This window comes from Sciurus carolinensis, chromosome 9, assembly GCF_902686445.1.
Source record: "Sciurus carolinensis chromosome 9, mSciCar1.2, whole genome shotgun sequence".
Lineage (NCBI taxonomy): Eukaryota > Metazoa > Chordata > Mammalia > Rodentia > Sciuridae > Sciurus > Sciurus carolinensis.
In genome coordinates, this window is record NC_062221.1 from 25,597,067 (window position 1) to 25,609,134 (window position 12,068).

The 12,068-nt window shown below is 37.2% G+C and overlaps 1 protein-coding gene across 5 annotated transcripts in view; it reads right to left on the reverse strand.

Annotated features, from left to right (window-relative positions):
• Nucleotides 1-12,068, reverse strand: part of LOC124993408 (collagen alpha-4(VI) chain-like) — a 129,881-nt gene that overhangs the window by 39,848 nt on the left and 77,965 nt on the right. For 3 of the 5 annotated variants that reach the window (XM_047565221.1, XM_047565223.1, XM_047565220.1), the window contains exons 21-25: nt 7,327-7,380; nt 7,180-7,215; nt 3,834-3,896; nt 3,460-3,486; nt 1,838-1,900 (exon numbers count right to left, since the gene is read on the reverse strand). In XM_047565221.1, the coding sequence (XP_047421177.1) occupies nt 1,838-1,900; nt 3,460-3,486; nt 3,834-3,896; nt 7,180-7,215; nt 7,327-7,380 (243 nt within the window). The remainder of the gene's footprint in view (nt 1-1,837; nt 1,901-3,459; nt 3,487-3,833; nt 3,897-7,179; nt 7,216-7,326; nt 7,381-12,068) is intronic. The other 2 variants (XM_047565219.1, XM_047565222.1) reach the window with 2 other exon arrangements.

Consider the following 12,068-nt stretch of genomic DNA (forward strand, 5'->3'; position numbering starts at 1 on the left):
TCTTCCAACATACAAAATATACAATATGGCTGAGGGTTTGGGAGGGGGAGTAAGGTATACACATCTACCACATAATTAAAATTGGAGGAATCATCTATATACTACAGAAGTATTATGGTTTGGATTTGAAGTGTCCCCCAAAAAAACTCCTGTTAACTCAGGAATATACAGAAGTGAAATGATTGGATTGTGAGAGCTGAACCTAATCAACCCATCCTAGTTTGAATGGACTGACTGGGTGGTAACAGGAGATAGGTGGAGCATGGCTGGAGGAGGTGGGTCACTGGGGTGCTGAGTATTCTGGCCACAACTACAAAAAGCTAACTGAACCTAAGGGGAAACATGATTCAATTAAAAGACTGGGAAGACAAGAGCCTGGACTTAAAACTGATCCAAAAAGAAAATACTTTCAAGTGACATTTAAAATAACACAAAAATTTACAGGGCTAGATTTTTCCTGACAGAAGTGTTATGGTTTAGATATGAGGTGTCCCCCAAAAGCTCATGTGTGAGAGAATGCAAGAAAGTTTAGAGGTGAAATGATCAGCTTATGAGTGCTTTGATCTAATCAATGTGTTAATCCACCGATAGGGATTAACTGGGTGGTAACTGCAGGCAGGTAGGGTGTGAGTAGAGGAGGTGGGTCCCTGGGGCTGTGCCTTTAGGGTTTATATTTTGTCCCTGGTGAGGAATTCTCTCTCTGCTTCCTGGTGTCATGTCCTGAGCTGCTTTCCTCCACCATATTCTTCCACCATGATGTTCTGCCTCACCTCAGGCCCAGAGCAATGAACTGCCTATGGATTAAGACCTCTGAAACCCTGAGCACCAAATAAACTTTTCCTTTTCTAAAACTGTTCTTGGCAGGTATTTTTGTTCTCAGCAGCAAAAAAGCTGACTGAAACACCCAGGGAGAGAATGAGGACAGAACTGTGGCTTGGGCCATCCTGGAGCTGCTATTTTGAGTCCCCTGTTAGAGGCTGTCGTTCTTGACTCAAATCCTGCTGCTTAGGTTTCTAGGCAATCTCAAATGCTCCCTTCCTCAGGGAGCCACTTTGACGATCTCCCAGTCCATCTGACCTTTCCATGAACCATTAGGAAACAAGGTGAGGAGTAGAATAGGCACTAGAAAGACTTGAATTAGAGGGCAGTTCAGTCACTCACTGTCTGATGACAAGTCATTTAATCTCCCTGGGACTCAGTGTTCTTATCTACAAAAGTGGATGCTTCCTTATGCATTTACGAGGAGCAGATTAGTTGTTTTTTTGTTTTGTTTTGTTTTGTTTTTATTGTAAACAAATGGGATACATGTTGTTTCTCTGTTTGTACATGGAGTCAAGGCATACCATTTGTGTAATCATAAATTTACATAGGGTAATGTTGTTTGATTCATTCTGCTATTTTTTCCCTTCCCCCCACCCCTCCCACCCCACTTTTCCCTCTATACAGTCCTTCCTCCATTCTTACCACCCTCCTTATCCCTAACCCTAAACCTAACCCTAACCCTAACGCTAACCAGATTAGTTGTTTATACTTCTCTTATGGTACTATTATTTTTGTCTTGCACTATAGATAAATATGAGTTTGTTCACATACCTTTAAAGCTCACACCCCTGCCTCATGGTTTACCATATTCCCACAATAAATCCATAATAAAAGGGGGTACATAGCTGATGATCAGCACCCACTGCATCAAATTAGTTTTTCTAGAAATTCCTGATACCCACAAACCCCAGAACATACAGTATGATTTTAGTCTGGTCATCCAGGAACATCCAGGATCTAAATCAATTACTGTTAATTAGCAACTGAATTGTAATTGTTTGGTTTTCAAACCTACCTGGGCACCCAGTAACCCTTTTTGTCCAAAAGTTCCTGGTAGTCCTTGTCTTCCTCTTGGCCCCTGGACCAAAGGTGATATTAAAATTCAACCAATTTAACAGAAACATTTATCTTCCACATAGCCACAGAATCATCTCAGATGCCTAAGGAAGCACAAATTAGGGTGCCCTCCCCCATCACTATCTCATTTATCAAACTTGAATCAGTAGCATCCATACGCTGGAGCACTCACTGAACACTCACTCCCACTCTGTCTGCAGTATAGGATGTGAGTCCTCAGCATCTATGTTTTTAGCAATCTCTCCTGAATCCGTTGAGCACCACAGTTTGAAACAGATTTTATATTTTAATTCACCCAACTAACTTTAAATCCTAAAAGGGGATTAGAGGGGCAGCTAGGATATTGATTTCCCTTGAAGAATTAACCTTTTCCTGATATACACAAGGCCTAAGGATGAGAGATATTTTTTTCATTTTATCAAGAACTAAAGGCACATTTAAATAGCTTAATCTCATTGCCTATGTTGCTGAGGAGTTGCTCATTTTTCCTCTAATCTATCTGACTTTTGTCACTTTAATTTTTAATTTACTGATTTTTGTCACTTTAATTTTTCTCCAGTTTTTCTGAGAAACATTTCCCAATAGAAGCATTGATCACAGCTTTCTTTCTCCAAGGTGAGGTATTGACAATTGTCTATTTAAATAGACCCTCACATCCACATCCCAGTGGGAAGGTGAGAATTAAGGAGAGGTTTTATTGATTTTCTTGCTCCCAGCTCCCAGCATGACATGCATCCCTTTCACCCAGAAACACAATAAAGTGGGTATAGAGGGAAAAGCAAGGAAGTGACAGAGGTAGGGGGTCCAAATGTGAATTAAGCCAGTGATCAAAAAGAAAATGGAAAAAATATATTTTAGTTGCTTCCCCCTGAGTTCAGATACCGTTTTTCCATCATAAAGTAAACACAATCTCCAACTGTACTTTGATTACCCATTCGTTCCTTAGTACCTTTGTCAAGTTTTAAATTAGCAGAAACTTCTAAAATGTTCATCTGACAAAGGATTTGTAGTTATGAAGAGTGATTCAAAACAAGTGAAATGGTTGTTTAAAATTCTTCCATTGAGGATATTTGGAAATAATCTGGTTTTTAAAAAAAAGTATACTGGAATACTTTTATAAAGTATTCCAGAAGGGCCTACGGATGATAGATTTAGTTTATGATTAGAGGATTCAAAAGAACTGGTTGAAAGTTCAAATTTCCACTTATGACTGGATAGTTTACGATCTCCCACTACATTGAAGTCCTTGAGGGCAAGATCCTTGCCTTTAATGGTCTGAATGTCCCAGGTCTATTGGCAGAGTACTGTGTGCATAACAGATACTCAATTAACTCTCTGTTGATTTTTCCTGCCAAATTGAGTACAGTTAAATAAATATGAATATTATTTGAGTTAATATTGAAAATTAAATATAATGTTAAAAATTAAATATTATTTGAATAGTTCGAATGCACAGCTTCAAAGGCAGTAATTAGGAACATCAATTTTATAACCAGATTGCCTGAGTTTGAATCCCAACTTTATAACTTTTTAGTTGTATGACTCAGCCAACTCACCTACCTTCCTCATCCCCTTTCCACTTCTTCCCTGTAAAACAGGGATAATAAGAAACCAACCATACCCCCAGTGAAGATTCAAGTGAGTTAAATTCAAGTGCTTATTGTAGTACCTGGGACACAGAGGTCCATAAATATTAGCTGTTGTGGTTTAACCTTCCCATAAGAGGAAGGTTAAATATAATTTCCTTTAGGAGGCCTTAGAAGGAAGGTATCCAAGGCCACTCTGATTTAATATCCTATCAAACAATGCATTTAACATTTCATACAAATGTCCTTCAGCATTAAAACCAAGTTAAATATGAAGATATGAAGTTGTATTTTGTACAATAACTGTGATAATAATCAAAAATTTTTAAAAAAGTTATCTGATATAACCTGTGAACCTGGATACCCAATCTCTCCTGGGTAGCCCCATTCACCAGATTCTCCACGCACACCCTGTCAAAAACAAAAAAAAAAAAAAAAAGCATCATCAGTGCTCCTGGTGAAGGCAGCCTTCTCTGCAAGATGTCACTTGAAAATCCCAAGGGAAAGACTCAAAAAATATTTGACTGGTTGTGATCAACACCTCCCTGAGAATGGAGATGGCGGGGACACACGAGGGGTTTCCACTCATGCTGGGAAAATGCGAGACCAGACTTGCGCTGCCTTTTCTGGTCTTTGCACATCTCTTTTCAAAATCTCAGCTAGTAATAGAAGCAAAAATATTTTGTCTAAATAAGCAAACTCCTATTTTATATGAAAACTGGTTCCTAAAAGTCCAGCCCTCTCTTTAATGTATATGGATTAAATGTTCACTGGTGTCAAGGACCCTTATCTCATGCAAGGAAGTAGAATGTTGATCAAGCATGACACACCAGGACAAAGGCACACAGAGCACATGGAAAAAAAATAGAATATTGGCTTGAAAACCCTATGGGTCCTTGGAGCACTTAGCTAGCTCTCTAAGCAAGGGGTGAATTGTTAAAATGATTCATTTGATAACTCCCCAAAGTTACTTCCCAAATTATTATTTTCATTTCTACAGAAAAGACATTTTTCCAAGATAAGGAATAATTCCAGTTTTGTGAATTATTCTGCCTTCTTTTTCATGCTAGTCACAGAAAGACTGGCTCATTGATTAGTGACAGATGCATAAAGAGCCAAAACCTCAAACCCAGAATTCATCACTGTGTGGATCAAATTACCTGCACTATTTAAGTTTATAAAAACTATCTGGCACTTCTATTAATCATTATTGTTATATTGTTCCATTTTTTCAAGAGCAGATTCTAGATTTATAAGTATGAACCAAGTTTTAAAAGGAATATAACTAGAAAGTTTGAACCAGACTGTAATCTAATTTGCATATCACATTAGTGACTTTCATAGTGCAACATTTGTGAAAATAATGTGACTCTGTATGGTAAAGTTCAGGCTCTTATTATAACTCCACTCATATATTTACATTAAGGAATTAATTGCAGCAAAGCAAAACCAAAACCAAAACAAGAATCTTATAGTTTTTGTTATATTACTGACCATGATATCAAGCAAAATAGAAATTACCTAAATGCCCAAAAGAGGAGTAGTTTAGCAAACTGTGCTACTTCAATGGAGCAAAATGTAATGCATTAAAGTGAAAATAGGAAAATTCAGAAATATGGAAGATCAGAATATAAAACAGTATAGACATTATGATAACCCTTTAATATTTATATAAGTAAAGGGAACACACAAATATGAAAATAATTGCTGAAGGGTAACAGGTTTTTAGATACTTTTAAAAATTAATGATATTCTTAATTTTATCATAACAACAAATCTAAAGTTTTGTTTTATTGCCAAAAAGTCTATGCATCAATTTATTTACCATAAACACAATCTTTTCCATAAATAAAATTTTATTCATGATTCCATTTTATTATGCATCTAGCAAAAACCAGCAGATCTAATTTTATAGAGAGTAATGAGCCATATTTTCCTATATATTATAGAGTACTATAATTTGGAATTCAGTACCTCCGTAAGCTATAGTCTTCCATTGGACCGACTGGTCTTTAGCAAGTTACATCCTCAGAACATAAATGGGTCTATAAGACCACTGCTCCAACATCCTGCCAAGTAGCAAGCCACTGACATGTTGGATAAACCCAGTTCACCCTGAAGCCTGAAAATAGTTATGTTTCTATGTCTTATTTAAAAATAAAAAATTGAATAGGCATAAAAGCAAACCACTACAGGAACACATCAAAGTTACAATGTATGTATGTATAGGGCTGAGGGTATAGCTCAGTTGGTAAAGTGCCTGCTTCACATGCACAAGTCCCTGGGTTCAATCCCCAGCACCACACACACACAAAAAAAGATTACAATCTATGAAGCCAGGCAGGCAGTGTATGCCATAATCCCAGCAACTTGGGAGGCTGAGGCAGGAGGGTCACAAATTTAAGGCCAGCCTCAGCAACATCGTGAGACTCTGTCTCAAAATAAAAAAAATTAAAAGGGTTGGGGATATGGCTCACTTGTTAAGTGCCTCTGGGTTCAATCTCCAGTGCCCAAAAAAAAAAAAAAATCATAATATATGAAAAGACGAGGCCTCCAATTCTTAATATGACAGCCTGCACACATTCACCTCTGCTCCCAGGATGAAAGGATGCTGTTCCAAAATCTGTTCCACAGAAAACCAGTGAGTAAAAAGCCTGGATTAGAGTGGAAGAGGAGAGGCAGAGAAGGGGTGAGTTTAAGGAAAATAATCTTCATATACTTGAATATTTGGGGAGTTTATCATTTGTCAATGAGCTTTGCGATTGATTAATTAAGGGGAAAAGGGGATAATCCAATAAAAACAAAAAGTATAAAGCCATAAATCATATTCTCCTAGTTATCATGTGAACAATAATGATTTGATGAAAAAATGGAGAAAATAAAGGTGCGGCAAGGGTGGAGAGAGGCGTACAGAGAAGGAGATGGAAAGAGAAAGTTAAATTTTCATCCCTCATGGTGAGAAATCAATATAAAGGGGTATAAGTCAATCTCATTTCTTCTCCATCCCTAAATCATGAGAATGCTGGGGAAATACAAGCAAAGTATCATTAGACTATGTCAGAGAGAGGTCTACAAAAATGACTTCTTTTATACAGAGGTTTCAAAGAGCATCATGGTCTTTGTGATCAGACATGAGATTGGAATCCCGTCTCCACCAATTATTAGCTGGGATGCCTCAAATAAGTCACTTCTCTTGCTAATCCTGTATTTCCTCTCTTGCCCATGAAAATTCCTGGGGGTCTATGGAAAGGTTTACGTGAGATGATATAAGTGTCTGATGTAGCACCAGGTATGAGATAAATGCTTAATAAAACAGGTTTCTCACAGGGATATTCCCCATCCCACCATCAAACCACACCATCTCTCCTTTGGAAATGGCAAGAGTTCAACCCTTCTCCTTCATCTAGACACTGAGTGCTGTGTGCACCCATGGAAAAAAATCATCATATCAGAAGTGGAAGTCCTTCTTTAAGGTATGAGCTTCTTCTCAATCTAAATAAAATATAGCGAGTTGAGGAGGAAGCAGAGAACCACAAAAACTTCCCTTCTTCATGAAAAAGATCTCCATGATAACTTTCCAGGGATTTCCAATACAACCTCCCAGCCCAACAGCATTCCCCTTGACCTCAGAGAGAACTATTAAAGCAGTGATATACATTTAACAAAGAGTAGCTCTCTCCAGAAAAGCACTGACCTTCAACCCTGGCAGACCTCGTCTTCCTCGTGACCCCTAAGAAAAGAAAGAAAGCAGAGACCTCAGAGAAGGACCCATTTCTCACTCTAGATATACCTTCCTCTTCCACAAAGGCAGAGAAAATAAATAACCAGCAGTTACACCTACCTGAGGGCCAACATTTCCAGTTTCCCCCTGAGGTCCATCGGAACCCGACAGACCCTAAAAAGTAAAAGATAAAGGGAAGATCAGTTTAAATGCCACACACTTCTGATTTTCTTCTCTATATAGGTACCATCCAATACAGAAGCCACTAGTTGTAGGCAGCTATTAAATCTGAATGAACAAAAATGAAATAAAATTAAAAGTTAGCTCCTAATTCAATGTTGGCCACATTCCAAGCACCCAGTAACTTCATGTAGCCAGTGGCTACCATATTGAATAGCACACACAGAGAATATTTCCATGATCTCAGAAAGTTCCATTGGCCATCACTCCCCAAGAAGCAAACTGACATTGAGTTCTCATGTTTCAAACATCAATGTTGTGGGCGTATTCCCCACAGATTAGTAGTCTTTCCCCACAGACTCTTCCTTTAATGATTCCTCAGGGTTCACCATGCTGAGAAAGCAGTTATACACATTCTTCAACATGCTTAGTATAGGAAAATATTGGCTCATCCCTTTCTACCCAGGTCTTATAGGGTCCTGAGTGGCAGACAGAAACAGAAGGTAGAAGGGTGCGACTCTGCACATGGAGGGATCAGTGTGTAGGCAATGAGGGAGAGATTTTACAACCAGGATGAGGAAACGCTCCAGTGCTCTCACCTCTGTGGGGTAGAAGTGGGAAATGAGTAGTATCCATAAGGAATGAGTCCCTCTTGCAGGAGAAATGGAAACCCCATGGGTAGCCCAAGAAGGGATATTTCAGATAATTATTTAGTGAGGCTACAGGCTAAGTGGAATACTTAAGTGGGGAAAGAATGTGGAAATGCAGGAAAAAAAAATGTCTTGTGAAAATTTGTTCATTCCAACTCTCATTTATAATATATTAAATTCTGAAGTAATTTAAATATTTCATAATATGAGGGAAGTGTTAATCAAATTATGACAAAAATGCTTTTTTCCCTAAAGTTTATAAAGAACATATACATGATACAAACACAAAGGAAAAGGGGGGAAAATTCAATATGGAGGCTTACCCTGATGAGAACTGGAGGATATATTTGAATAGACCAGTTATCTTGGTAAAGTTTTACTTAAATTCTGTAATGGGTTGACAAAGGCTTGTGTTCGTGATAGTATCGGCTACATCTTTTCCAGGGTCTTGGATATTTCTTGATATATTTTTAATATTTAAAAAAAGTATTGATTTGGGTTTAAGGTTACATGCTGATATGTACATTTCAAGGGCTTCCAAAAGTTCATATTGTAGCATCGTGAAGAGGAAACATCTGAACGATTAACCGAATTGCTCATTTGTCTACTCAGCTATTTCATGGGTTTTGGGTTGCAGGATTTATCTGTATAGCTCTTCTATTCAGAGTTACTTTTCTAAGACAGCTGACTTCTTGTCACTGTATTTGTTTAGAATTCCAATGTTTATCTTAAAATACTGTGTTTATTGGAAAAATTAAATATGTCATGATAAAAAATGCATAATGCACAAAAATGAAAGAGTTCAAAATTAAAAAGCAAATCTTCTTAAGCTTATTCTCCCAAGGCAGCCACTGAGAAAAGAATGCTTCTCATGAAATGCCAAAAAAATTTCTGTGTTCACAAGTAGACATAAATATATTGTTTTGTAATCTCAAACAAGAGCATCCTATAAACACTGTTGTATATTTTTATTTTTTTATTCAATTTTTTTCTTGAATATCCTTAAGATCAGCAGAAATAAATGCATCTATCTGACTTTTTTAAAAAGTGTATAACATAGAAAGTTTGTGCTATGATGTTGTTCTTTTAAAATTTGCTAAGTTGTGTGAAAAAATAATTTGTCCCAAATATGGAAAAAGGAAAAAAGATGATTCCTCATTTTTAAAAATATTACACTAGAACATTTTGTAACAAACCCATAGGACACTTTCCTGACTTTCTCTAGGAGAATAATTGCTATCGTATGTTAGGAAAGTTCAATAAAATAATGGTTTCCCTGGCTACTGGAACTGTAGATAATTTTTCCTCTACATTTTACTTTATATTCCCAAATTTCTATAATAAATGTTACTTTTATGGGCTTTTTTTCCAAAGTAGGTTGTAGACAGGAGGCGGCTATAAATAAAATCTTCTCACAATAGTTCTGAATGTAATAAAGATTTTTTTCTTAAAAGATTAATCATTTTCTCACTCTGGTAGTAAATAGCATTTTGCAGCCAACATAGTGAAGGAATTATCTGGGCAGATGCTGGAGCCATTGGGTAAAAGATTGTTGGGACATAAGAAATTTATAATCTTAGAGTATCATTCCCGGACTGCTTATTCATTTGAAGAAAGAAAAAGTATGCTCACAGTCAAGAAATCTGGTGAACATAATCCAGTGATCACACTTCATGTCACCAATATGACACAAGCCAACACAGTATCCCTGCCTATCACTGATAAATGTATAGCACTACTGAGTCTCCTGCCAAAAATGCTTAGCCTGACTCTAGTTATGGAGAAACCATCTGATGAATCCTAATTGAGGCAAATTTAGTCAAATAACTAGTCTGGAATGTCAATGTCACAAATAACTGGGTCACTGATATGGTGAAAAGACACCAAAAAGGCAAGATTACTGAAATAACTGCTTAATCGTCGACTGCATACTGGAACAACAACAAACAGGCATAAAGAATATAATGGAGTGTTATGGATCGAATATTTATGTCTCTTCCCCAAAAAACTCATCCTGAAATCTTAATCTCCAAGGTGATGACAGTGAGAGGCTGGTGCTTTGGAAAGTAACGCAGGTGGTAAGGGTGGAGTCATCGTGAATGGGATTAGTGCCCTTGTAGAGGAGGCCTGAAGGAGCACTCTAGAAGTCTTTCCTCCATGTGAGATAAGAGCCAAAATATTTATCTAAGAACTGGGAAATGGGCCTTCGCCAGACACCAAATCTTCCAGTGCCTTGGTCTTACAATTCCCAACAACCAGAATTGTGAGAAATACATGCTATTTAGGGCACCCAGTCTATTGTATTATAGTGATCCAAACTGACTAAGACATGGGACAAGTGTAGAAATTTGGATATGAACGGTGCATTAGAAAGTAATATTGTAAAAATATCGTTTCTCAAGTGTGATAGTTATACTGTGCTAATATAGAATAGTGTCATTTTTCTTAGAATATACTTGAATATAAAAATGTACACACACATATGTGTGTATAAAGAGATATAAAGCAAACATGGTAACAATTGGGGTTCATTCTTCCAACTACAGTTTATTTTCCATAGATTTGAAATTTTTCAAAATGAGAAGTTAGGGTAAAAAGTAACGCCAATTCATCATAGACTATTCAATAATTCAGAGAACAAAGTTAAGGAAAGAAGTGCATAATTTCTGATGATACAGAAGTTTTCTACAAATTTGAACTCACACTGAATAGTATTTGGTAAACCTACTTTTTTTTACTTAATATTACATTGTGGTGTTTTCCATGTCAAGAAATGGTCTTCTATATTATGTTTCATTGCCTAGTAATATTTCATTGTGTGAAAGTAGCAGGATGCACACAAGTATATTATTAGACATTTGAGTATTTTCAATTTTTTACTACTTTAAAAATCACTGCAGTGACCACCCTTGGAGCTAAATCTGTGTTGGTCCATGATTAGCTTCTGGGTAAATTTCTAGGCCTGGAAAGGCTAGAGGTTAAGCTATGGCCGACAGTGGTAGACTACACAACAGCCTCTCCCCTTTCCTCCTTGTTATGAAAATCCATTGTGTTTGGAATAACACTGTACCCAACTCCAGGGCTGTGGATCTAGTTCATTAGTAAAGCACTTACCTACCATGCATGAGACCCTAAGTTCAATCCCCAAGACAAAAATAAATACATAAAAATAAATAAAAGCCTCCAAGGGGTGAATGAGAATAGATCTAAGTCATCCATGGTGATCACATTTCCATTTTCCAGTTATTTGCTTTCTCTGAATTCCTTGAAATGGGGCAACAGAACTCAGTTATGGCTAATGAGCTATGAAAAGAATATTGCTGAAAACACCCAGATGAAAGGAAAGCCCCTTTCCTCCTGGCATTTTATGTAAAAGTGAAGACAAAATGCTCAGAGCTGCCAGGGCTACAGACCAAATGCTGACACACTGAGGAGGGCAGCATGGAAGGAAAGGGGCCATGTCCCCAACAAACCGCTGAGTCTCCATGGTATCACTGAGATGGGGCACCAAATCTGAAGTCATCCACACTTGGATTTCAAACACATTTACTAGCTAAACACTACTAGATAGACTTTCTGTTACTTGACTATATATATATATATATATATATACACACACATACATATATATAAAATATATACTATATATAATAATATTTTATATATAATATTTTATATATTTTTTAAACAGCAGTGCTGATTTATTCACATTTTGCCTTTCCAAAAGGTTAAATTGGTTTTCGTTCTTCCCAGAAGTGTTAATTTCACACTCCCGGCTGGCATGACTGATCCTCCACTCCTTCCCCGATTCTGGATATATTAGTTTCTGCTTATTGGAATGACTGCTTCATCAGGGAACCTTCCCCAACCAAATTGCTTCATTGAATCTGTTCTTGGGTTCATCTCAGAAACAATGCCAAGGAAAGACTGCCCCCTAAAGATCCATCTTCTGATAGCACTTAAGCTGGAATGTCAGCAGCCACAGCTGCAGGCTTATGTAACTTGTGGGAGTTCCTTCTGTTACCCAGGTCT